Consider the following 26,547-nt stretch of genomic DNA (forward strand, 5'->3'; position numbering starts at 1 on the left):
CTCCAGGAAAAGTTGCCTTGTCTTACAGCTTAAAGGGTATATAAGGACCTTTTTATTGTACTGTGTTACATGTTCCCATGTGTTGCTACAACTGTTTACGTAAAGTGTGTGTACTGTTTAATTTTTTTTTTTTTTTACATTTTGGCCACTTTTTAAAACTTTTAAATTGCATTCCCTGCCTCAAGGTGGCTTCCCATGTACTCTCAGAACTACATTTCCCATCATCCTCCTGCTCACATATGTAACTAAGATGGATTTACCAATGAGCAGGAGGATGATGGGCAATGTAGTTTTGAGAGGTCCATGCGGGTACATGGGAAGCCATCGTGATGGAGGGAATGCAATGTAAAAGTTTAAAAAAGTGGTCAAATTGTTAAAAATGAAAACCATACACACATCTTACCTAAACAGTTATAGCAACACATAGAAACATGTAGCACAATAAAATAAAAAAAGGTCCTTATGTACCCATTAAGTGTGCACGTGCGGCAGACTCATCCATTCCATTGTTGTACCGATCCACCTGTCCACACTGAGCTGTTCAGAGTCATATCGCAACTTGCTCTTGTCTGCGTTTTGTATCCGGTATGGCACCGGTATCAACTCCAGTGTGAACAGACGTTGCAATACTGTTCCGCAACAATACTGCTATAAAAATGAAAGTGTGATCAGAGCTTTAATCCATATTGTCAGATCACTAGATGGTGCTGGCTTTTACAATACGCCTATAAAGACACTGTGGCTGATCTAGCCAATGTTAAATGTATCTATGGCAGGCAATGTGAACTGAAGAGTAGCTCCCAATCCTGGGTGAAAGCAATTTAATACCAATTTATTAAGAAATGAAAGAAATTGAAAAATTAAGAATAACTCGGAATGAGTATCATAAAAAAGATACTGTAAGGGGATAATAAACCAGGGGGAAAAAATCCAGAAATCTTTGGCCATTCAGGGGAGATCCTGTTTGGACAGCTTTAGTGATATGTGTAAAAGATAAACCATGTCTATTTAACATCAATGCAATATTAATGATTACCTCTACATTCAGACTACTGTAGGGAACATGATCATGAAGAAACAGGTTTCCATGTGTATTCTGGGCTTAGCACGTTTTGGAATGCAGAGAATAGGGTAGAGGTGGGTATTATTAGCACTGTGGCGCTGAGGATCTGTCTGGATGTAGAAACTAATGAGCTTTCTCTGAATTAATGAACACGTTCTGAACCTGTCAGTATTTATTTTATGCTAACTTGTCATTGCCTAGTTTGCTTAGTTTTGCTCTACTTTGATTGGCTTTCTGCAACTCTCCCTCACAACTGATTCTCTTCAGTATTGTGTTGCGATAGCCAAGTTTAAATCAGTATTTCAGAGCTTTGGTTTAATCCAGGTCTTTGATCTTCTGAACCATATATAATAGACGTGGGTGCTTACAAAATGGATCAAATGAGGACCATTTGATACTATAAGTAAAGGACGGGTTGTGTACTACTCTGTGTTAAACAACCATCCAATGATAACTGGACAGATAAAGAAGTAGAGAACAACAGCAATAGGACATCAGAATAGGTCATGTTGAAATTTATTCAAAACATTTTAATGAGCAAACAGTCTTACAAACTGTATCCCAATATGACATACATTTCCAAGACAAAAATAGGTTCACCACTGGTGACTGTCAAAAAAATGGAAGTAACTTGGAGTAATTACAGAACATGGGATCATAGCATAATTAGTTTGACCTTGTTCAGTAATTATGACAGCATAGCAGAAAATGGGGCTCCTCTGTAATTAAAGAAACCACTGTGTGTGTATATATATATATATATATATATATATATATATATATATATATATATATATATATATAGTATTTAAAAAGGAGACTGTTTCTGTATCTATTTGGGGGTAGAATTAGCTACAAATGACATAACATCATTCTCGCCCTTATTCAATTATAAAAGCTGGACGGTTGTGATGTCTAGAAGATTATTTTTTTTTGTTGAGGGACAACAAGGATTGTTCTTTGTATGGTCAATTCAAATATACATTTGCTTTGTTGTCCTATATAAAGGTAGTTTAAGACAACATACTATAATGAACAAGTTACTGCTTGGAAATGCAGTATAAACCAGTAATTGAATGTTATTCAAAGTACAGTATTATTGGCTGCCATTCTAAATGGCCAGTTGGTCAATCAGATGCATATGCATACTATTCCATCCCTTTCTCTGGCTTGTCACTGATTAAGAGATGTAGTGTGCTGCTTTAAATGATTATGAAAAAAAATAATGATTATAAAGAGATTATGAAAAATAAAATTTTCCTTATTTTGAAGCACTGCAGAGCAGATTCCTTGACAGAGTAAAGCCTTGTCATTCAGGCAGGTGCAACTGTTACAATGGAAGAAGAAGTAATTACACCCATAAATAGATAATATATGCACTAAAATTCAGAGAGTTTTGTCAGGGAGATGTGTGCCTTACATTCTAATTACTAAAATACGAATTTGAGTATTATTTACCAGTTTAAATGCTAAACCTTTTATTTCACTGCCTTTAATGTATTACTGCTGTAGTGTAAACTAATACTATATTAATTATAGCAGGCCTACTGCTTTTTGTCATTTTGAAGTAGCTTGAGTAATCTTCATTTTGTGCAGTGTAAATATAAAATAGGTGTACTCTATGACTGCTTTGTTTATATTGGATGCAGTTGGAGACTATTACAGTTTAACCTTCCCAAGCAGGAGGAAGTGACGTTTAAATTTCCAGCTGGGCCAGCCTTGAGGTACCAGCTGTTAACATCTTCAGAGTCTTTCAGAGCCGTGAGATGTCTCTTCCTCTGTCAGTCAAGCCTTTAAACTGAGAAAGAGCATTCAATGAGAACAAGCATAAAGATAAAAAAAAGAATGGTTAGTTCTACAGTAGCTAGCTAAAACAATTGTACAGAGCTGTTAAATACAATCTGATGGATAACAAATTGCAGGCAGAGGAGGACATTCACAACAAAAACACATTTATTGCAAGTTTCATTAGAAGCTTTTTTTTTTTTTTTAAAGCAGAAAAATATCTGGTAATGTAGAAACTAGAAATAAATACAATTGGGTGCATTATATAAAACCCAGCTTAAAGTGCAAAATGAAAATCCATTGTGTGTTTGGGAGGTAGATTAAAATAGTTGTTATATCTGTAAAGCAAGCAAATGCTAAACTGAGCTAAAGCCTTTAGATTGATAATGCAATAGTTAAGCATAGCAAACGAAGACCCAGTAATCATGTTTTAAAAATCAGTGAAATAATATGGCTATAGTAAATATAAATAAATAAATAAATAATGGTAAATGCACTAATATTATGCCAATATGCAAATCATATCTGACAGAGTTAAAATAAAACACATTGCCTGTTCATGGAACTATTCAGCTTTGCCAAATATCTGATGTATTTGACAGCTGGGATATCTCTTTAGATATGGACCTGAGTGCATAGCACAAAGCCTACGGAAAAAAGGATTCAAATAGTTTTAAAGTTTACTTTATGTCTGCCTGAAGCAGAAAACAATTTAAAAAAAAAGCATTTAAAAACACATTGTAAAACATTTCGCTTAGAATCATATGGTTTGATTAATAGATTTGGTTGACTCAGATAAAAGGGACACCTGGTACTGAACGTGTTATATTTCACAAATAGCAGTTTGATGAAGTGGACTATATGTACTTTGTAGCCAGTAATCCAATAGGTCCCTCACTCATGTGTTTCCCCAACAAGCAGATTACTCTCATACAGTATCCTGCAAGTTTACCAGAAGTGCTTTTAAGTACCAGTACAGTGATTTACAATACATGTTTTCATTCTCTTCCTCAGAAAGCCAGTCCATTTTATCTATGCAATGCACAATGACATAGGGCTACTGATTTTCCATTCTGGGGAATAGCAAATTCGATTTTTCTGTTTTTCCCACTTTTGATCAATGGCATTTGAACATTAATATAATGTTCATAGTGAAAATAAGTAAATCTGACTTCTGTTGCTGTAGTATTAAGTAAAGCTCCTGTTATAAATATAATTTGGCTCATTGCTAAACAGGTTCACTGCTGTGTATCACCTGATTTGTAAATAGAGACCCTTTAATGTAAATGCAGAATGAATCCTCCCAATTGTTTCTTTCTTAATTCTGCCTTGTTATTTGCACAAATTAACAAGAGGCGTGTCTCCAGACAGAATGTATTTATGAAACAAACGTTATGTAGTGTAGTGACTACACCCTTCACACAGTAAAGCGATCAGATTCCTTTAAGGAATGGTGTAGCTAGACAAATAGCTTTGAGCTCGTTTTTTCATCATCAGATAATATAATTTAATTACAGTCATGGTTTAATATTGCTAATTATAGCTTTATTAAAAGCAGGTAGAATGGAAATAAATAAACTAAACAATAATGAAATATGCAATTAACTTTGCTTACTTACTTTGGGAAAGCCCCATCTTGAGGGCCTCACCTTGGGTCTAATACCACGTTTCCATGAACCACAGAACTCAGTACCACAGTACGTGCTCAAAGATTAATAATACGTCTGTTTATCAGTTTTGTTGTGCTTCTCTACAGTGCATAGCCTCTACAGTGGATTAGGTAATCAGTCATGCAACAGAAAAGAATGCCTATTCCCAAGTCTAGACCTCACTATGGAGGGTCATCTATCTTGCGAAAGCCATTTGTTTTTAAATGAACTCTTCCATGTCTTCCATGTTACTCAGGGTCTGCTGTCTAATAACAGCTGATAGAACACCACTCAGATGCAAATGTACACTTCTGTCGCCACCACCTTTTCTTATCTTATAGTGATCGTGAATGGCAGATCTTGGTTCCAAATAAGCAGTGCCATTGGACACTGACACAGATATTGAGACAGTTGGTGCCAAAAGATTTTGTGTAGGCAAGGGACATGCAAAACAACTTCTATCTAAACCTCAGAGGAGAAAGATGGTAATAAATTAATTTAATTTAACTTCACAAGACATTCATTAGCTGCGCGCTCAAAGTTGAGGCTAATTAACCTCTACATTTATCACCTGAATGACATAATTGCATTTTAGTTTAATGTACTGAGCATTCTGTGACAAGTAGTTTTATCAAACCCCAAGTTAATGGAACTGTCCATTAGCTCTAGCAGTGTTACAGTATACTCCACATTGGAGCAACAGATCCCTGGTAAAACAATCCCCCCCCCATCTTCTTTTTAATGTGAACTACATTGTGTTCATTTTGAAAGTATTGATCGCAGTTCCTACTGTTTTTAATGTGTATGCTGTAGGGTGGTGAGTACGGCTGTTGTTGTAGCAGAAGTCATTGTTTTCGTATTATTCAGCCCATTGCTGCAGTCGCCTTGTTCTGTGAAACATACGTTATAAATCATCAAATCCCATTCAGACAGTCAAATTGACAGATTCGTGAACATTGCTGTATGTACAGTACACCGTATTTCAACTGTACATGCTCTTATGAACCCTACTGTGTATAAGCCAAACAATAGGCTGATTTACACAACCTTTTGGACTCAGCATACAACCAAAAAGTAAACTAAACTAAAATCAGTTTTCTCCACACTAATCGACACTTTGCCCTGAAGTATTTGTTTGTTAAACCTGTAAGTGCCATGGATACCTGTACATCTATTTTAGTTATTTTTAAACATGCCTTCTCAAACAAGTCTAGAATTGTAGTACCCGTGGCCGTCAACGTGCTTTACAGTAGTTATCTGACTGTAGGCTGTCAGAATTCCCCCCCCCCCCCCCCCCCCCCGTATCCTTTCTGTGTAAATTGATTTGGATCGTTTGCCTGTGTTGCCGCACTGCCTACATGCTCTTAGAAACCTACTGTGTTGGCTAGAAAACTATGTTTTTCTATATATAACAGTTTGAAATGTTTTATCTGTTAAAATACAGATTCGTTTGAATAAAACTCTGCTATTCCCTGGTGTACAAAAACATGTTTGTTTGAAATGAGTGAGAGTGCCAGGTGGTCTGCTGTATTAATTCTGTCAAAGCTGTAGCACATGATAAATTACTTGTAATTCTTCTAAAGATTGGCTTTTGGGGGGGGTGGAAATATATCATTATTAGTTTTTCATGTCCTTCATTTTAATACAGTGTAAATGGGATCTCGTCTGGGGGCTTTGTCACTGATGCAGCTATAGATATTTTCCGCAACTTGTTTTGGGTGGAGTAGGAAATGAGTAGAACCATTGTAGCGTGTTCTTCATCCTGAGTAGCTCTGCTGTGTCCTGCCGGTGACAGGTTGACCAAAGGGTGCTGTCAGGTTGTGAGAGAGGCCTGTTGGAGCGTGGCTGTGATCTCTGCTTTGTCATGTTTGACTCTGAACCGGAACTAATGCAGCAGCATCACTGGCAAAGGCTAATTATTCAACTGTCAAAACTGTCTTAATGCATGAATTGCATAACTTTCATGAAACTTGTGGCAAATATATGTTTTGTGCTTGATAGCAGTTACTCATGAGCTGTAGCATTTTTTGCATGTAACCTTTGAGTACAGGAGTGGTAATAAAAATATGTTCTATTTCCACTTGGAATACAATTGTACAGTTTTTATCCATCATACAACCAAAAAGGGATATGCTGTAGCTCACTTTTTAATATCCTGTCCATCGCTTAAAAAATTTCTAAACAGTAGGTAGAAAAAGCAATAGGCTTTGACAGTACTGTACTTCAGGTTGCTAGAAAAGTCAAATGATTGCCAGAAAAGACTGTAAGAAGGGGCCTTTTAAGTAGGCATAAATTGGTACTGTGCATGTTCCTTAAGAAACCGTATGTCAGTTTTATTGCAGTAAGACACAGCGTTGGGACAGCAACCACACCTTAATCCTGAATTAAACAACACCCATTCAGCCCTGGGTTTTTGAGAACTGTGATTTAGCTGATCCGCATTTAAACCCAAGCTATTGATTAAACCTGCTGTATCCATTAAAGCCTATATTCTCCATTTTTGTTCAACTGCACCAGGTAATGAAACACTGTTGTGTATTTGCACCGTGTCTGAAATGCCTTGTCTTTTCCAAAGTTTTTCTGGGCCATGTTGTTCTTCTGGTTTTTTTTATACTGTTTAAAGACATAAATATTTACAATCCTTTTATTATGCGCTTTATGCGTATTGAAAAAAAATACCTGCAAACAATTTTGGCACGAATATCAAATTCCACTAGCAATAGATACTTCATATATTGCAACAGGTCGCCAACATTTCTGTTGCAAAATAGGTTTTATAGGTGTGATTCACCAAATATTGTTGACTTTAGCAAGGATCCGCATGGCCTGAGTTCAGTTATTGAGCTTTCATTTAATTTATCATTCTACAAAGTTTTTTTTTTTTAATTCTCTTTTCTTATGGCAATGCCTTTGTGTGGAACAGATTGTTCTATTTATTTAATTTTAGCTAACCCTTTAGGGATGCCATATCTGCTCAGACATGTCAGTTCTATGTACATTTTAGACATGATGAGAAATACAAAGCATTTAAGCTGATCAGTATTACAGTTTACCTTTTTGTTTCCACATAATGGCTACTGCATGTCAATGTGTGCTATTTAATTATTTCTTAATGAGTTTCTAGAGAGATGATTTAAAAAACGCATTGGGAGACCTCGATCTTCATTTTGAGCTCCACTTTGATCTGAACTTCTGTGATAATCAGTGTGAAAAGCTAATCACCTGGGAAGGTTTCTATTGAATTTAAGTTAGAGAGTTCAGAGTAAAATAGTTTAATACTGCTTTTTTGCACATACATTGCTAAGAATTATATGCTTTTTATTAAAGCCCAAAGGTCTGGCTGTTTTTAATTTCACATGACCTTGGATAAGTCCAGTACAGTAAGTAAATACTATACGTCAGGTCAGTAGACTGTAAGGGGGAAGGGATTACTTGTTATACTGCATTAATAGACTTAATGCTTTGACATTGGTTCCTAATTGTCTACTTACAGCATGAGATAGCTTGACACTAGGTCCTATGCAACTCTCAAAATCTGCATATTTAGAAATCAGGTAGTAGTGACTTCACATTAGTGGCTTCGCCAAGTTTTGAATTCAGTGTTTTCTATGTGTGTTTCTTGAATAGGTGTTTTAATGGAAGCAGGTACAATGCAGTGGATGAGTATGTTAAACGCAGAGCACAAAGCTTAAGAGTTAAGCTCTTACCCCACAGTAGCGTAACAGATGCAAAACGGTACTCTTTGCAATTTAACGAAGAAGACATCAGGGAAGAAGTAAATAAATAAAAATCATTGTGTTTTCCAGTTGTGCTTTATCTATACGTATACATAAATGCTATTCTTTTTTTTAAAGGCAGTGCTGTCCTATAGAGGCTTAAAGGGTTAAAAAAAAATTTAAAAAAAAAAAAAAAAAAAAAAAAAATAAGCAAGGCTAAATGCTAAAATCCCCCAAAATCCAAGCCTAAATTACAGTGGCTCTCAAAAGTATTCACCCCGCTTGGACTTCTCCACATTTTATTGTTTTACAACATGGAATCAAAATGGATTTAATTAGGAGTTTTGTCACTGATCAACACAGAAAAAGTCCATAATGTCAAAAGTGAAAAATAAAATCGACACATTTTTCTAACTTGATTATAAATACAAAACAGAAAATAATTGATTGCAAGTATTCTCCCCCTTGAGTCAATATTTGGTAGAGGCACCTTTGGCAGCAATTACAGCCATGAGTCTATTGGGATAAGTCTCTACCAGCTTTGCACATCTGGACACTGCAGTTTTTGCCCGTTCTTCTGGGGACCTTTGGTGAACAGCAATTTTCAACTCTTTACACATATTCTCAATTGGATTGAGGTCCAGGCTTTGACTGGGCATTGAACTTTTTGTTTTTAAGCCACTCCAGTGTGGCTTTGGCTGTATGTTGGGGTCATTGTCCTGCTGGAAGATGAATCTTCACCCAAATCCCAGGTCTCTTGCAGACTTCAGCAGATTTTCCTCCAGGATTTCTCTGTACTTTGCTGCATCCATTTTGCCCTCTCTCTTCACAAGCTTTTCAGGCCCTGACACAGAGAAGCATCCCCATAGCATGATGCTGCCACCACCATGCTTCACGGTAGGGATGATGTTCTCAGGATGATGTGCAGTGTTAGGCTTGCGCCAAACATAACACTTAGTGTTGAGGCCAAAAAGCTCTATTTTGGTCTCATCAAACCATAGAATCTTCTTCCACTTGGTCTCAGAGTCTCCCACATGCCTTCTAGCAAACTCTACCTGAGATTTGATGTAAGTTTTTTTCAACAATGGCTTTCTTTTTGCCACTCTCCCAGAAAGGCCAGTTTTATGAAGCATCCGGGCTGTTGCTGCCATATGCAAAATGTCTCCCAGCTCAGCCGTGGAAGACTGTAACTCCTTTAGAGTTTCCATAGGCCTCTTGGTGGCCTCCCTGACTAGTGCCCTTCTCACCCGGATACCCGGTTTTTGAGGACGGCCTGTTCTAGACAGATTCACAGTTGTGCCATATTCTCTCCATTTCTTAATAATGGACTTTACTGTGCTCCAGGGGATATTCAATGCCTTGGAAATGTTCTTATATGCTACCCCTGATTGGTGCTTTTGAAGAACCTTATTACAGATTTTTTAATGTTCTTTCGTCTTCATGACATAGCTTTTGTTAGGAAATGTACTAACCAACTGTGGAACCTCCCAGAGACAGGTGTATTTAACCTGAAATCATGTGAAACACCTTAATTGCACACTGGTGGACTCCGTTCAACTAATTATGTGACTTCTAAAGACAATTGGTTGCATTTAGGTGTGTCATTGCAAAGGGGGTGAATACTTACACAATTATTTTCTGTTTTATATTTGGAATTAATTTAGAAAAATTTGACTTTTTTTATGTTGATCAGTGGCAAAACTCCTAATTAAATCCATTTTTATTCCATGTTGTAACACAATAAAATGTGGAAAAGTCCAAGGGGGGTGAATACTTTTGAGAGCCACTGTATCTTACCACTTTTGTTTTAAAGGCAATTTCAAAGTTTCTCTAGAATGGATAATCTACTCCATTTGCACACCTATATTACAACTGTCCACATAAAATATTGAAAAATACTGAATTTGTTACAGTATTTCTTACATTTCATTTTGTGCAATTTACTTAAACTTTCCAGAATAATGATGATAAACGTTGGACTCATTTACATAACATTTAATCTAATTCCAAGGACATTTCTCATGCTAAAGTTAATCCGGCACATCATTACATTTGTACTTTAATAAAACATCTCATTAGCAAGCGTTTCTAGTAGAGTCTGCAGCGGGTGAGAATACCTTCACCTTGCCATGAACAAAAGGTAACCATACCCTGTGGGATATCAATACAATTAATGTTATTCACTGACATTTACTTATTTATTTATTTACATTTATTTACATGATACTTTCTATGTTTTCTGCAGTGAGGTATTTTTGTTTAAAAAATGTTGTGAAGTATTTATTTATTTTTTTATTTTTTTCGGAAGTCTGATCACATCCTTCAAATAAAAAGAGCTGAATCTGGCAAAATATATTTTAAGGTTCTCCAAATGCTCACTTGATTTAAAAGGTTTTAAAGCTCTACTGTGCAGCTTAAAATAAAAACAAAATGTCAAGATGACATTTGCACCCGTTTTAAAAAGTACACCTTCTTCTTCAAGAGGTAGCTTTCTGAGGTTTAATCTCTTTGAGTGTATGTGTATTCTAAATGGAGTGGAAGTGGAGACATCAGTTCGGTTTGTAGCATTCCTGTTATTGGACAGAAGGCAATTACATGTAAACCCCACAGCAAGACTCCATTCCTTCCTTTGCCTGGCTGTTAATATATTGTTTGGATTGTTGATTTAAAAAGCATTTGTGGAGCTGCAGTAAGTAGCTGTGAAATTACTGCTTTTGCTTGTATTTCCTTCCTAATCCTTTGTCATATTGACTTGACAAAAGGGCTTTTTACTTTTAATATGTATACTTTCTCCTTGTTTCGACCTTCAAGTCTTAATGAACTGCTCCAATATAGAAAGTAGCTTACTGCTGTACGTGATCAAGTTTCGAAAAGAAAAAAAAAAAAAAACACCTCTATAGTTTGGATGCCAGCATGAAATTTAAGCTTCATTTTACCAGGAAAAATGTCTATTTGGTAACACTAGTACTGTATGTATGGGTCAGTCACTCAATAGAGATTCCTTCTGTCCTTCCAGTATAATGGGATTAATGTATTTCAGATGAGTGGTACTTTGTTATCTCAGAACGCTTACACAGAAATATTATTAGGAATCTTAATGGAAAGGCCTGCGATACAGTCAACAAGACCAGCTTTTTAACACGAAGGTCTACTAAAGATTCTTCACAATGTAAATAATAAAGATTCCAGTTTAGTAACACATTGTATTTGCATACCTTTGTTCACACGTCACTGATGCTTTGCACCAAATGTTGGGGCTTCAGAGTTATACCATAGTTCAAATACTGTGTAGCAAAGTGTGGTAAAGTGAAAACAGTACTGTGATGTGTACAGTACCATGATAAACAAAGGGACAACACCAGCTGATTAGAAAAGCTAGGAATGAAACAAAGAAAGGAGTAGTGAAAAAAGAAGACCAGGACAAGTAAGGTGCTTTCTGTAAAATGTTAACTTATCAAGCATTGAGAGTGAACTTGAGATCATGGCAAATTAATTTCTGGGGAACACACTGATATAAGTCAGCGGGAATTGTTCTGAAGGTAGTAGCAGTTGGAGTTTGTTTTATTGCCTTTTAGATCTAGTATATTACTATCCTCCTGTGGGTCTAAAGTCATTAAAGTAACCGCCTTGCGGTGAACCTATCAGCTGGAAAGATTGCAGAAGTAAAATCCCTGCAGAGGAGGCATGAGCTGGAGCCAATTGGAAAATGTCTTAGGGAGCTCAAGCAATAAGCAACGGGTCAACTTTTGTTACATGTGCATAGTACAGCATTTATTTGAAACAGGTGCACTTGTGAATTCGGTAAACACATTTCTCCATTCTGATCAGTCTGCTGTATGAAAGGTGAGATGTCTCACAAAAGTAGTACCATGAGCAATAATGAATTCCCATGTACAGAACTGTACCATGAACTATACCAGTCCCTGTCAACAGGAAGAACAGAATATAACACAATCTGTCAACAAATATGGTCAGTCTAATGTATGTGAAATGTCTTAAGGGGGAGGGTACTACAGTAGTTTGTAAAACTACAGACATAAGTAATCATAGGAATTTTCATAATTACTTCTTGGACAGAATACAATAACAGTAGGAACAAGCCATTCTGCTGAATTATTTTAAACCTGGAGGAAGTTTTTTTTTTGTTGTTTTAATAATTGGGACTGAATTTTAAATAAATTGACGTTGTTGCTGTTATTTTTTGAAATACTTAATCATGTCTTACTGGAATTACTGTGTAAATACTGAACTAGTACAGTTATTACCAGATTATCCACTGCATTGTAGTACAGTATTATTTGTTCCCAAAGTCATCTGTTAAACCACAATTGCTGAGTTAGTTTTTATATCGTATTATAACTGTACATTATGATTGTTCTTTATTGGTATTTTCTACAGTTGGACACATGGTCTTTCTTTCAATCAGCTACCTTTGTAGCGTGAGTAAAAATAATTGTTACTTACTGTAGCTGTGAGCAGGATGGCAAAATCAAGGTTATCATGAAGGTATTTTCAGAAACGCAGTGCAGAAGGGCCTGTAGGCATGGAAGTGCTATATTGCTTTGTGTTTTTTACTTTTATGGTTTGCGGGGCTTATGTGTTTGGGGAAGAGGTGGTGCAAGTTTAAGCTCCAAACCGTTTTGTGGCTACAATAAAAATAAATACTTTGAGTGATCCAATATACTGTACTGCATAGTACAGCACTAAAACCTAATTTCATCATGCTGCAAAAAAATATATTTTAAAGTTCTCTTGAATAAATCATGTTTTTATAATGGTAATAACATATGTTTAGCAAAATACATGAAACAGGGTTGTTTTGAAATAAATAAATTTTTTGGTTCTAATCATATGTATCGCAACTTAATAGACAAACCGTAGAGGTCACTAGCAGTTAAAGCTCATTGCAAAGTCTGTATTGGCTCAGACTGCAATGCAATGGACAACTTTTTATCGCAGAATAATTGCTGGAGAAAAATTTGTTCTGTTCTATTCTAAAGTATCACACGACAAAACAGTTGGTTATGCAATGGATAACTATTTATATAGATATATATATATATATATATATATATATATATATATATATATATGTGTGTATGTGTATATGTATATATTATATATATATATATATATATATATATATATATATATTATGTGTATGTGTAGAAATCTTTAATATATATATATATATATATATATATATATATATATATATATATATATATATATATATATATATGTATATATATATATATATATATATATATATATATATATATATATATATATATATATAGGTCATGCAGATCATCATTAGACACCATTAACCATTGAAAAATAGAGTACAGTTGGTGTAACTTTGCTGCAGTAGCATGAAAAGAAATCTTTAACCTAAAGAAAATAGAGTTGGACAATTCAAACCCTGAGTACATTTCCTTCACACAAAGAATTTAGAGCTGTTTGGGATTCCATAGCATTCATTTGGTTCCCTGGAAATGACAGAAAGGCTTACAATGAGATAGACAGTCATTCACTTAGTAAATATTTCCTTGATTTCTTTGCATTTAATAGTCTCCTAGAAAGCATCCAGTATTTCACTGAGATGATCTACAGTGCATTATCGGACCATTTCAGTGTAAAATATTAAGTGCTTTCTGTGCTTTTCTTGTCAATGTGGTACTGTAGATATATAGATATAATATATATATATATATATATATATATATATATATATATATATATATATATGGGCCATTTTAACACTTTACATTTTGCAATTCAATGCATTAAAAGCAACAGCTATTTTTTATTTTTTTTGAGTGAATGCGTGAAACCACTTCACGATGCCTAAGGATCTGTGTGAAAGAGCTTTGCTGAGTAACTTATAAATGAAGTAATGCTGAGACGTCCAACCTTTTTAGTTAACAGAGACATACCAATGACCAGGGAATACTTAGTTATACAACGTAAACTAACAGTAGGAAATACATTTAAAAGAGAGAGCTAACAAGAATGTGTCATGTTTAAACACTTTTTTTTTAATTGTTTTTTGTCGCATTTACTGTACTTGTTTTTGCCGAAGACTACCGATTGCCCTTGGATAAGCCTCAGATGGGATGCTCAATTTCTAAATCAAAGGTGTCATATTAGAGATCTGAAGTAACGTTGGTTCTCTTACTTGCTTGGAGTACTAGTAATAATTTATTTTAATCTCAATTGAATATGAATATTGAAAAATATAATATAATATTCTCTATGTCTGTGTGGTGATGATTAGAAGTAGCAACTGTATCTTAAACTGTATCTTAAAGTTGGTATATATACTGAGCATCAAAAGAAACCCATCACTTATATTTGGCATCAAAAGAAACGCATCACTTATATTTGGGTAAAATTCACTAGATGTGATCGAAAAATGACACTCTGTTTTAGTGACTTTTGTGACTGTTGCAGTGACTTTTTATTGTGCTGATTAACAATTGACATCATGAAGATGCTGCAAAATGATCTGTCGACCTTGGGCAGGTGTTGTGACTCTTGGTCTCCCAGTGGCCTGTCATTGACAGAGTGTGTCTGGTTGTACCGTCTCGCCAGGTTTGAAATTGCTGGCTGTGAGCGCCCAAGACGGCAAGCCACAGTATGCTGCTCTAGTCCAGCCTCCAACATGCCGATTACACAAAGGTGCTGCTCTCTGACAGACGTGGCATATTGTTTTTTTTTTTTCTCTGATTTTCTTTATTGCTTTTATTCAAGCTTGCAATTCAACAGCTGAAATCACTCCATATCCATCATTTATGGCTTCTAAGGAATAAAAAGCAATAAAAAATATTAGTTTTAAGTCACGTTTTGTACTCGCAGGGCCTGGTTTTGGAGCAAATATGTTAAGTTTGACCTCATTTTATGTAAATGTAAATGGTTTAAAACCAGTCAAATTAATACCTTTAGATTTCTGTGGGGAGATTTTTCTTGCTGCAGGGGATAAAATGCAGACTTGAGTCAATCATAAAATTTCTATTATCAGTATTGATTTCCCTGTAGCTTCCGCCAACATCAATTGTATACCTGGAGGAAAGATAAGGAAGGCAGGTGTTTTTTACAACAGCAGCAGTGTTATAAATAAATCTCTTTAGATGTTGAAATCTTTACTGATATGCTTGCAGAATATGCAAAACACATGACCCTGACCATCAAAAATGTTGGTACATTTTAGAGATAAGCCTTCTACAAAAAACATTATTAATCATTTACAAGTTATACAGACAGTCAGCTTGATGGCCACTGTAAACCAGGAACAAATATTTTTTCACATTCTGTAATGATTGGCAAAAATTAGATTTAATATATATGTTATCGTAAGTCTGAATCTGGTAAATCTTACATTTTACCGATAACTGTCAACATTTAACAAGAAAGGTGGTAAATGTCTGGAATTATGAAGAAATATATAGCTTTTCAACTATTTACCGGTTAATCTTGTGATTTACCGAAGCTTATTGAGAAATGTCTGGAATTATGAAGAAATATTTTGCTTTTTAGACATTTACCGAAAGCTTTATTTGTAAAAGCACTAGGTAACTCTTGAGATTTAATGGTTAGTGTCAAAAGTAAAATGTCACCATGTTTATTTTGGACATTAACTGCTTTGCTTATTAAATGTCGACACTATGTATTTTGGCAGAAATTATTATCTAAGAGCATCTGATGCTTATTTAATGCTTATGTGGCGTGGTATGAGAATATTGAATAAGCTGTGAAATACCACATTGTAGATAGGAAGCTTGATTGTGTTGTAGTCATATGGATTTAACAGCTTCATAATGCTACCATCCCTATGTCTACAGACAGCCCTGTATGCTTAATTGTTTTTTCTTTCTTCTTATAGGAGTAATCTATACTGCAGACATACTCGACCGAGAGACAAAGGATTCTTACTGGCTCACTATCTACGCCACCGACCACGGTGTTGTGCCATTATACACCACCATTGAAGTATACATTGAGGTGGAGGATGTGAATGACAACGCTCCGCTAACTTCTGAACCCGTTTACTATCCCTCGGTTCTGGAGAACTCTCCAAAAGACGTGTCTGTAATCCAGATCCAGGCCCAGGACCCAGACTCCAGCCCCCATGATAAGCTCACTTACAGAATCTCAAGTGGAAACCCTCAGAACTTCTTTGTTATCAACTCAAAGACAGGTATGCAGAAACCCCAATATACACATTACTGATGTTATTCCTAGGCTGAAGGAAACATAACTGATAACTGCTCCTAAAGTATTTCGTGGTGGTAACCAGCATATTCTGCCAATTTCTGTACAAATTAAATTGCATTACTGTATTGCTTCGGATTTAAGACGCAGCCCAAATTTCCCACCCTCAGTTTATGCATATAAGAAGATGAGATGCAGTTTGCAGTCGTCTGCTCTCACACAGAGTATTACAGTTATGCGCTGCTTCTCATTTCCAGTTGTGATTACTCACACCTGTTTTCTCCCTTTTTGTGAACTGTGGTATTGCTTGGCAAGTAGAAAAATACGGAAGTCTGATCAGCATTTCCAATCTGTCCAAGCTGGTACTGTTTGTTAGAACAGAGCCCAATAATGAAATGCTGAAATTGTAAAAGCTCCTCTTCGAATTCCTCAGGAAGGTAATAACGCTTCTTTGAAAGTGGCTGCCTGAGTGTCATGGATGATTCGAGATCGCGCAGTGATGTTTTTGTTCGTCTTTTCTCTGGCAGGGAATCGTGTTCCTGTTTGTGTACTCAGGCAGTTATGTCTTTTGTTGGCGATTCTAATACACGCATCACTATAGTCAAATCTAAGATGGAGACCATTTTTTAAGAAGACAAATTCGTATTGAAAGTGCATCTTAAATTTGAAAGAATACAACAGTTGTTGAGATATTTTTTCCAGTAATTAATATTTATCAAAGTATTTGAATATTGATTTTATTTCATTATTTTAATTTGCAAGAGTCAAATGTAAAGTTCAACATAATGTACTGCCCTGTAAATAGATGAAAGGGCAGCATTTCTGGATAGATCTCAGTGCTTGTCCAGCAGTGGATTGAAAAAGGCTGAAGATGATGATGATGATGATGATGAGAGAGAGAGAGAGAGAGACAGAGAGCACACCTCCCATTTAACAAGCTTTTTATTATTGCATGAAAGAAAGGATATACAGTATGCATGATTTATTTATTTGCATATGCAGTTATTTGCATTGCATAATATGGTGGTCTGCCTTTAGTTTGCCTTCTCTGTCTGATTTTGATCCTCTTGCTGTATTTTTTAAAATAATGCATTCTGTGATTTAGTGGGCCAGTTATCTAGCCAGGTTCTCACAATAATGAGGCAAATCTTACAGAATTCGGATACCATCCTGTATGAACAGTTGTGTATTTAGAACACCCCACCCATCACCCAAACCATAACAAATTAAACTGTTGCAGATAGTCTCTGAAGCCAGTTAGCAGTCTGATATTTAATGGATGTATCACAAAGCTTTAAGTGCTGTAATTAAGGATAAATAATTACTTGGCAGTAGCATTCTCATAAATTGACAGTAACAAGGTTAAATGTGTTCGTTGTTGGATGATTACTTCTCTTTGGGTTAGACAGATGCTTGTTTATTTAAGAGTTGTGCACACTTTCTCGCAATTATACAGAGACAGCTTGGAGCTATAAAAGTGCAGTAGAACTATTTTGTGTAGCAATGTTCTAAAAGACCTGTGCAGTTACAAAAACACTCGGATTGTTTGAAATAAAAGGCATTATGAGTTGTTTTTTTTTTATGTGGCGAGTCAAAGCTGCACTACACTGGAGGGCCTACGGCGATGCCAGCTTTGATTCTGATCGTGTCACATTTCAGAAGCTAAGAAAGGCTGTGCTCATCCTTGGATAGAAGTCCTCAAAGAACACCAGGTGCTGGAATGGCCTGTTTTCGCTGCTCAGTTGGTTTTTCCCAGCATGGTCTTTAAGGGTAATGTGCTGTTGTACATCATATTTAAACTGTGGTCCTGTCTAAATGATAGGTAATACAGATTGTTCTTTATATTGAGGAAGAATAGGAAAGTTAATCTTGTGTTCTGGACAAATCCCAGGACTAATAAAACATTCTCCCTGCCTGGCTACGTTTGCTTCAACTTCTGCAATGTAAAGGGTATATCATAATGAAGATATCTAAAGCATATATGTGTGAATATGTTTAGGTTAATGTGAATTTAGGGAAATATTGTAGTATTACCTTTTTATAAATGTGTTGTTTATTTATAGACATTTTGCTTGATATACATTTGTTTGGGTCATGGAAGTTTGGCCAGACAGCTACTCTGCCATTACAGTTCCCCTTGCACCATCACTGCCTTATAAATATTGTGTTAATAACACTGTTTCTGCATTTGCGGGATCTGCCTACAGCAATCAAACCCTTTAGGTAAGATTGGATTTCAACAGGGTATATACAGTACGTTCTTGACAGTTATATCCTTAACAATTTAGGTCAGCTTGGGTGCAACCCATTGACTTCATCAAATTAATTATTAGGAAACATAGATAGAGCCGGGAGAACGCTAGTCTCATGACATCATTGTCATATGATCAGCAAGCACAGTAATCAGCCTATATTTGTAAACCTACGTGGGGTGTTGCAAACTAAGACCTAAATAAAGGCTATGCGTGTCAAGTATTGTTTAGATCTCCTCTTTATCTTCCAAAGATGCACTGATGTTTTTTTTTTTTTTATTATTTTATTATTATAAATTTAGCAAATGGTTGTAGTTGTTATTAATATGTTGGTGGTTTTAATATTTATTTATGTATTTATTTATTAATTTTTTTTGTCTTTACTACTGTGATTGGCTTTTGAAATACAACATGAATTATTATTGTAAGCTACCAGATCAAGGGAAACATGTTTGTCAGTCATTTTCTTTGTGTGTGTGCGCATAGATATATATATATATATATATATATATATATATATATATATATATATATATAGCACCACAGCATCATTAAAATCTAATTATATCCCCCAAAAAATAAATGATGCTGTAAAACAAAGAATTCTGTGGGTCACTCATATTTGTTCACAGGCTGCTGTTTGCCCTGATATAGAAATTCCTTTAGGGTTGAAACATCAACATATCACCCTGAATTTTTAAATAAAAAACACTTACCAGAACCAATAGCAGACCCCAGAGTTTTGCTGAAGGCTAACCTCAATGTGTATTTGTTCTTAAAATACCATTGTTACAATACTTGTAGGTCAGAAGATGAAAGTACCACTCTTGTGCCTTTCTACCAATGACTCATCTCATTCCGTTGCTTGTAGTGTCATTGTGCAACCATATCCCCTCTTTGTGCAAAAAGTCATTGTTGTGACACTGCATAGCCATTGAAGAAAATGTTGTACGTTAACGTGTACACTGTATGACCCTGTGGCAGGCTGGCGAGTGGATAGAGGCCCAGAGACAGACTGCAGTTCAAAAAAATAACTATTTTATTATAAATAAACACAAAATGAAAGGGCACAAGGGCCAAAACAAAGCAATTTAAACACAAAAAAGATAAAAAGCAAAACTTACAAAAATAACAGTTTCCAGGCTGGGCAATGCCTTCACTGGATTCAAACTTTCTAAAACAACCCAAAAAAAACCAACCTGCTTCCTCAGCTCCCTCTCTCCAAATGAGAAGCAGAGGCCTCCTTTTATATCAGGTGGCTGGGCGCTGATTGATCGTTAATCAACCTAATCAACTAATCAACCCCAGCCACCTGAACATAATAAACCCAGGCAGGTAGGGGAAGTTAACCCCATCCCTGCCAATTTCTAAAGAGCAGAGCTTTGCTCTGCCACAGACCCGTATGGCGATTAATGCAAAAATGTTTTTACTGACTTCATATATATATATATATATATATATATATATATATATATATATATATATATATATATGAACATCATTTTGATCTTTTATTTAACATAATATAATTAAAGAAACTCTAAAATGATATTGCAAAACTGGAAACCGTAATAGTAGTACAATATTTAATGTTCAGTTTTTATGAAAAACTACAAAGCAGTATGTAATTCAATATGTTAACTTAACATTGTTCGCCAGGTTTTCTTCGACTTTATGAAGTGTCACCCTCTGTCATGTTTGTCTTTGGATCAATGCATATACTTTAAATATACCGTCATCAGGGGGTGCTTACAATTTTGGGGGTTAATATCATGGTTCTTTTAATTTGGCACACTAAACACTGTTGTGCTTGTGGAACTGATGTGACTAAAAATACATAGGGTTCTGATATTCTGGTAACAGCAGTGAACAGAAAATGAATACATCTATAATCCACAAACTGTGGATCATTAGAATGAGTAAAAGGCCTGCTGTGATGACATACTGTATATGGAATCATACCTTACTCAGCTATGTGATTTTACAATGCTTGATGCTTAAGTGTCTTGTTCTGAATATGTTGGCAAAAGCCTTGCAGATGGATTTTGGTTGGTTTTGATCTACCAAGGATACTAGCAAGCCAAAAACACATAAAAAAAATTGATTGGGGGCATTATTATTTCACACTCGTAACAGAATACAATACACTTTTTTATCGGCTCTGCTCTATGTGGTAATGACTGGAATGATTTTGACTGACTGTTGTGATATTGAAGTCCACAGCATTTAGTTTATCCCTGTTTCAGTTTTCAAATGCGTTACATTTTAGCACAGTACCTTTTCTTACCCTTCATTCGTCCTTTGTTGCTTTCAACAAAGCCACATGACTGCACTTTCAGTACACACTTGTGTTGACCACAAGTGAAGGCCTTGTTGTAGTGTGAACCTCAAGAGAGAAGATTATAAGAGTAACGAAGCATGCACTTCATACCACTTGAGGACAGTTTTGATAGAGGTCCCTGTGACACCACTGTCACCATCACTCTCACCTGTAAAGTTCAAGCATGGCTTGAGGCACAAGTTAAAAGTCTCAGTCCCCAGTTGGCTGCAGTTAGTACAGCACTTGAGCTGTTTTTAATTCTCCTGTCCAGCTTGCTTAATGGACCATGTACCTGCCTCGAAAAAATATATATGTTTTTGAAGATGTTAAGATGTTAACTCATGTTTCAGCTTGCAATCTACACTGTTCAGATCCAGTTGAAGTACGTTTACTGAAATGTTTATTCTGTGAGTTTTCCCTCTTTAATGGCAATGTATCCTGTTCTACTGAGCACTGGTATGATAGGATCAGATATGATTATAATTTGAAGGCTTGGACAAGTTGAAAATCTGTATATAAATCTATATGCTATATCTGTATAGTAATCAAAATCTTCAGTTGCACAAAAGCTATCAATTGTGTTTTATATATAGGCCTAGGCATACTGTAGGTATTTTAAGCCATGCTGTTAAGCATCTGAACAAACTCTCCAGCTGTATGATTTATGTTTTTATTTATTTATTTATGCATTTATTTATTTTTATTTACTTTTAAGTTTGAAATTAAAATACTTGTAGGCAAGCTCTTGGATAATTGTGTTCCAGAGATAAAACAGTTTCCCATTCCCCCAATATGTATGACTATCATCACAGAAGAAAATTAATTTTACTCTTAATCGTGTTATTTAATTTTCAATGATTACTCAAGGGTGTTCAACCACAAAACAGCCTTGCAAAATATGCAGATGGAATTGTAATTGTGCATGTAATTAGTTAACCCGTCCCAATTTTTAACACCTTACAAAAATGATCACAAACACTCATGCAATTGTCTGTTGCTTCTTGTTGAACTGGTTAAATCAATGAGTGTCCGCAAGCTTTTGTGCCAGAGGAGGACTAATCTCATTTTCTATACCTTTGATTCTGCTGTCTATGCTAAAAGGATTGAAACATCCTGTTAAAAGGGCAGAGCAGGAGAGATTTATGCTCCTCCCCTCTGTTGACCTTATATTCATTACCAGTGGTTCTGCCTGCTTTGGAATCGCCAGCAGATAGAGTGGTAGGGATCTGCACAACAGTAGGAGCAATGGTTTTCACCTTTCACATGCAATTAATAATGTTGGTCTGTTCTAAAAGAAAAGGTAGTAATGTAGATCAAGAGGGTGGCAGTCCGGTCCTTGAGATCTGCAGTCCTCCGTGTCTTGCAGATATCATTAACTAATTAAGACTAGAGGGAGGTTGAGGACCGACATTGTGCACCCCTGTAGATGCCAGATTAAAGGGCACTGACTCCATGGACAAGCATTAAAGATGGACAACAACAAACAGAATATTCCCTTTGAGGTGCTTTGAATTACCAACAGGGTATTCATGTACGGTTGCTGCATAGCACAGTCTGGTGCCCAATACTCAAATCCCCAAATTGCATTTTCTGAACACCCAATATTGATACTGATTGCAATCTAGACAGTACTACAGTACTTCAAATACACCAGTACTGATACAATAGAGAGGACATACTTTAGCGTTGATATGAGGTAATGATCAAGTTATTGTTTTAAGAGTAAGTGAGGGACCCCTGCTGTTCTTCCATAGGTGGTCTTTCATGACCAAAAAATGCGCAGTGTGTACATCTATATTTAAATTAATATGCATTGCCTTTTTTGTGTTCCTTTTAATGTTTGGATTTATTTCTTTAAATCGGTATGTACAGAATGCTAATGATGCTATTGGCAGCAGCTGTGTGTAGTTAAACCATTGTGAGACTGATTATCATAGCTGAACAATTAAACACCTTTAACCTTGGCAGATGGGTGATGAATTAATGAGAATGCTGATAGTAGTATGTTTTTTCCACTAAAGGTTATGTACAAAGCCCATGTGTCTTGCGTGCCTTACTGGCTTTAAAGTACATCCTGTGCTAGGTAATGCAAAATGACAGTTGTATGTCTCTTAAAACATCTGTTAACAGTATTTAATAAGCAGGGATGCACTAAGGCCACTCTCATTTTGAATTATGCTGCGTATTAGCACATACAGAATGTACCCCTCGTCCCCTACAAGGCATGTGTCTGAGGATGCCTTCACATTCAGAGACCCACTTCCTGCAAAAATAAAGTACCTAGCATATGTTTCATTTGGAACTCATAGTTCATCTGCCAGTTCTGTAGTTCTCAACAGCTGCTTGTCTGCACGCCTTGTAATTTGTGGTTGTACAATGGGTGGGTGTCGGCGACTGGCAGCATTGGTTCCATGTCAGTGGGTTTTGTTTTCTGGTGACTTCTCCTCTGCTTGTATTTAAACTACAATAAGCAAAGTTGCCTTTTATGTAATTTTTATTTTTTTTTATGGTGACTAGGCAGTGAAAGCAGCCTGTAGAATTAAGACTGTACTTTAAAGTGAAGTTATTGAATTTGCAGATCTTATATATATATAGCATATATATATATATATATATATATATATATATATATCTATATATTATATATATATATATATATATATATATATATATATACAACGTTTTATTTAGCAGACACTTTTATCCAAAGTGACTTCCAGCCATCACAGCTGCTGCTAAGTCATTTAGCAGAATAGGACCTTGCTTTTACGTCTCATCCAAAGGACAGAGCACAAGGAGGTTACATGACTTGCTCAGGGTCACACTTAGTGAGCCAGTGGCTGAGCTGGGCTTGAATCTGGAACCTTCTGGTAACAAGCCCCTTTTTTTAAGCACTGGACCACCAAGCTTCCTTATAGTTCCAATGGTATTCCTTACAGAAATAGAAATAGAATTAGTTAAGCCATTACCCGTGTATTTTAGGTATAAATAAATAAAATCTCAGCAGATCGTTCTTTTAAAACAAACTTGATAATGGACAGTTTTGTTTTTTCCTTCCTGCTTCCTATCGAGGAGATTGATATTGATTCAATAATGCACATTTGGCTTGAAGCAGCATGCATTTTAAGCATGTCTGACAGTAACATAAGTGCTAACAGATACCGAAATAAATAAAAGGAGGCTATTATCAAAAGGTAGGAAAGTGTGACCTCTGTGATTATCTCATCAGCAATCTTCAAGGTAAAGCAAATTTCTGGTGGAAAATACCAAAAGCATTGCCTGTGGGTGTAATTGGTGAGGATTTCTCAACTGCAATTGGGTTTATAGAAAGGGCAGACTTCTTATTTTCACACCATTGTCATTGCTCAAACTCTATCAGGGTCCTTAGGAGAGAGTGCCACCTGATTTATAATACAGTGACAGGATGAAAAGAGATTTAGTTAGAGATGCGGCCGTTTGTCGGTTGATCATTGTGACACCTTACAGAGTCATTTACACCATTAAAAATGTCCTGGTTTCGGTTCTTGCCACGCAGGAAAAGATAGAGGCTGTAAATCTCCCTGCAGCTAGCTGTCAGCAATCAAATCTGTTCATTGACCTTCTTTAAATTAAGTTGAACAGCCAGGGTTGTATTGTATTCTTTGTGCCTGGGTACAAAGACTTCATCCAACTGCATCCCTGTCTTTCATGAACGAGGTGTTCATTAAAACAGAAGCGCAAATGTTATGGCTGAACAAAGGCTTCTAGAAACCATTCTTGACCGCGGTGCTGTCAAATAGATAGGTACTTGTTTCTACAAGGTTCTGAGGAAAGCCAGAAATACATCTTAATATTTTATATATTGTAACACTATATTGTCTGTAGTGTTGCACAGGAAAGTGGTACAATGGTGTTTAGTACATTACAGTTGGTTGTTATAATACTCTGAACTGTGCTGCAGTTTGGCTTGATGAACTCATGTTATAAACCTGCAGATTTATATGTTAGACAGCATCTGTCGCGTGCTCCTACCTCTAGCAAATCATATCCGTACAGTACGTCACATTTGTAAATAACAGGCTGGCAGGATGCAGAGATGATGGTGGTTATTGAACTTGGCTCTGCTCATCAACGTTTTTTTTTTTAAGAGTTTGATGAAGGTTTGAGATGTTATTGCATCGATGCCAAAAATAAGCAAGAATTCACTTTTCCCTTTGTTGTTTCACTTTAAGCCGTAGCTGCAACATCAACGTCACTCAGGACAGCTACTTTAGTCACACAGTTGGAGTGGTCTTAGTCTTTGAATTACTGAAAATGTTGATGAAAACAAATTTCTTTTTGTACACGGGTCTACGGTAGCAAGCAAGTGGTAATGAGTGAACAGTTAATGCTTATCAACCAAGCACTGCCACCAACAAACTAGACATTTTTTAACTTGAAAAATGCAGACATGTCAGATAAGTCCAATGGCTTAAAAGAAGTAATGTTTTAAAAAAAAAAAAAGTACCTATTGGCTGAGCTGATGTTTTTACTTGCTGCACAGGGACGATAAGCAAAAAGCCATGAAGAACAAACTGAAAGCACATATTAAACAGCATATCTGTTGCGTATATTTCATTTCTTAAGATTCAGCTCCAGCAGTCTAGTGGCGAAAGCCGACTGTCAGAGTAGGATATAACGTTCCTGAAATGTAAGTATAATAAAGGGATTTGTCTCTCTGATTCCAGCTTATCTCAGTAGTTTGCCATCTCCCAGCTTGTGATGAAGCACCGTGTGTCTGCCTGTGATAATGGATTTAGAGCCAGCTTCAGTCCTTGCTCTTGGTAATTGTAGCAACAACATGAAGCACCTACTGTTGGAGCTCTGCAGGAGATGAACCACTTCTCTATTTATTGTGGTTAGTGTATGGCTACTTTTTAATAGGACCGGTTCTAGCCACTTATTGGCCGATACAAATTGGCACTGCATGTACATTCTTATAATTAAAATATTGTATAGTTTGTAACTGCGGTTTATTTTTTAATTTAAGTAGCTTAACTTTAAGCACACAATGGCACTAAATATCCGTGTGTCCATAAAAGTGAAGTTGAATATGAATTTTGTGCTCACCCCTGTTAAAGTACAGTGAATTTATCTAAAAAGTGTTGCTATTATTTTAATAACCTTGAGCATTTAGTGTTTGCCATGACAACATATTTCATTGTTTATAACTAGGGCTTCTGCTTTTCAGTTTTTATTAATTTAATTTTTCGATGCTTATTTTTTAGTTATTTTCGAGATATCCCAAAATTCTTCTGGGTTTTGTGTGGAGGCATTTTTATTACATTTTGCCACTCTGTTTTAAATCCTTTACACTTCAGTTGGAAATTTGGACTATATGACTTTTTCAGATCTTTTCAGATCTCAGATATGCAAACACACACTCTGTGTAGACATGCGAACCTCGTTGTGTTGCTTGAGCCTCTACTAACCTCCAGTGCATTGTAAAATGTTCTGTTAAGCCCTCTGATTGGCTGAGACCATACATCCAATCACTTGGTAAACAATAAGTGATGTCACAGGGTGAACG

General features: G+C 35.9%; 1 protein-coding gene across 1 annotated transcript in view; it reads left to right on the forward strand.

The window, feature by feature from the left end:
• The window catches only part of LOC121321207 (protocadherin Fat 3-like), a 120,589-nt gene that overhangs the window by 54,190 nt on the left and 39,852 nt on the right, over nt 1–26,547 (forward strand). Inside the window, exon 3 of the mRNA XM_041260108.1 lies at nt 16,099–16,413. Coding sequence (XP_041116042.1) covers nt 16,099–16,413 — 315 coding nt within the window. The remainder of the gene's footprint in view (nt 1–16,098; nt 16,414–26,547) is intronic.

This window comes from Polyodon spathula, chromosome 9 (assembly GCF_017654505.1).
Source record: "Polyodon spathula isolate WHYD16114869_AA chromosome 9, ASM1765450v1, whole genome shotgun sequence".
NCBI lineage: Eukaryota > Metazoa > Chordata > Actinopteri > Acipenseriformes > Polyodontidae > Polyodon > Polyodon spathula.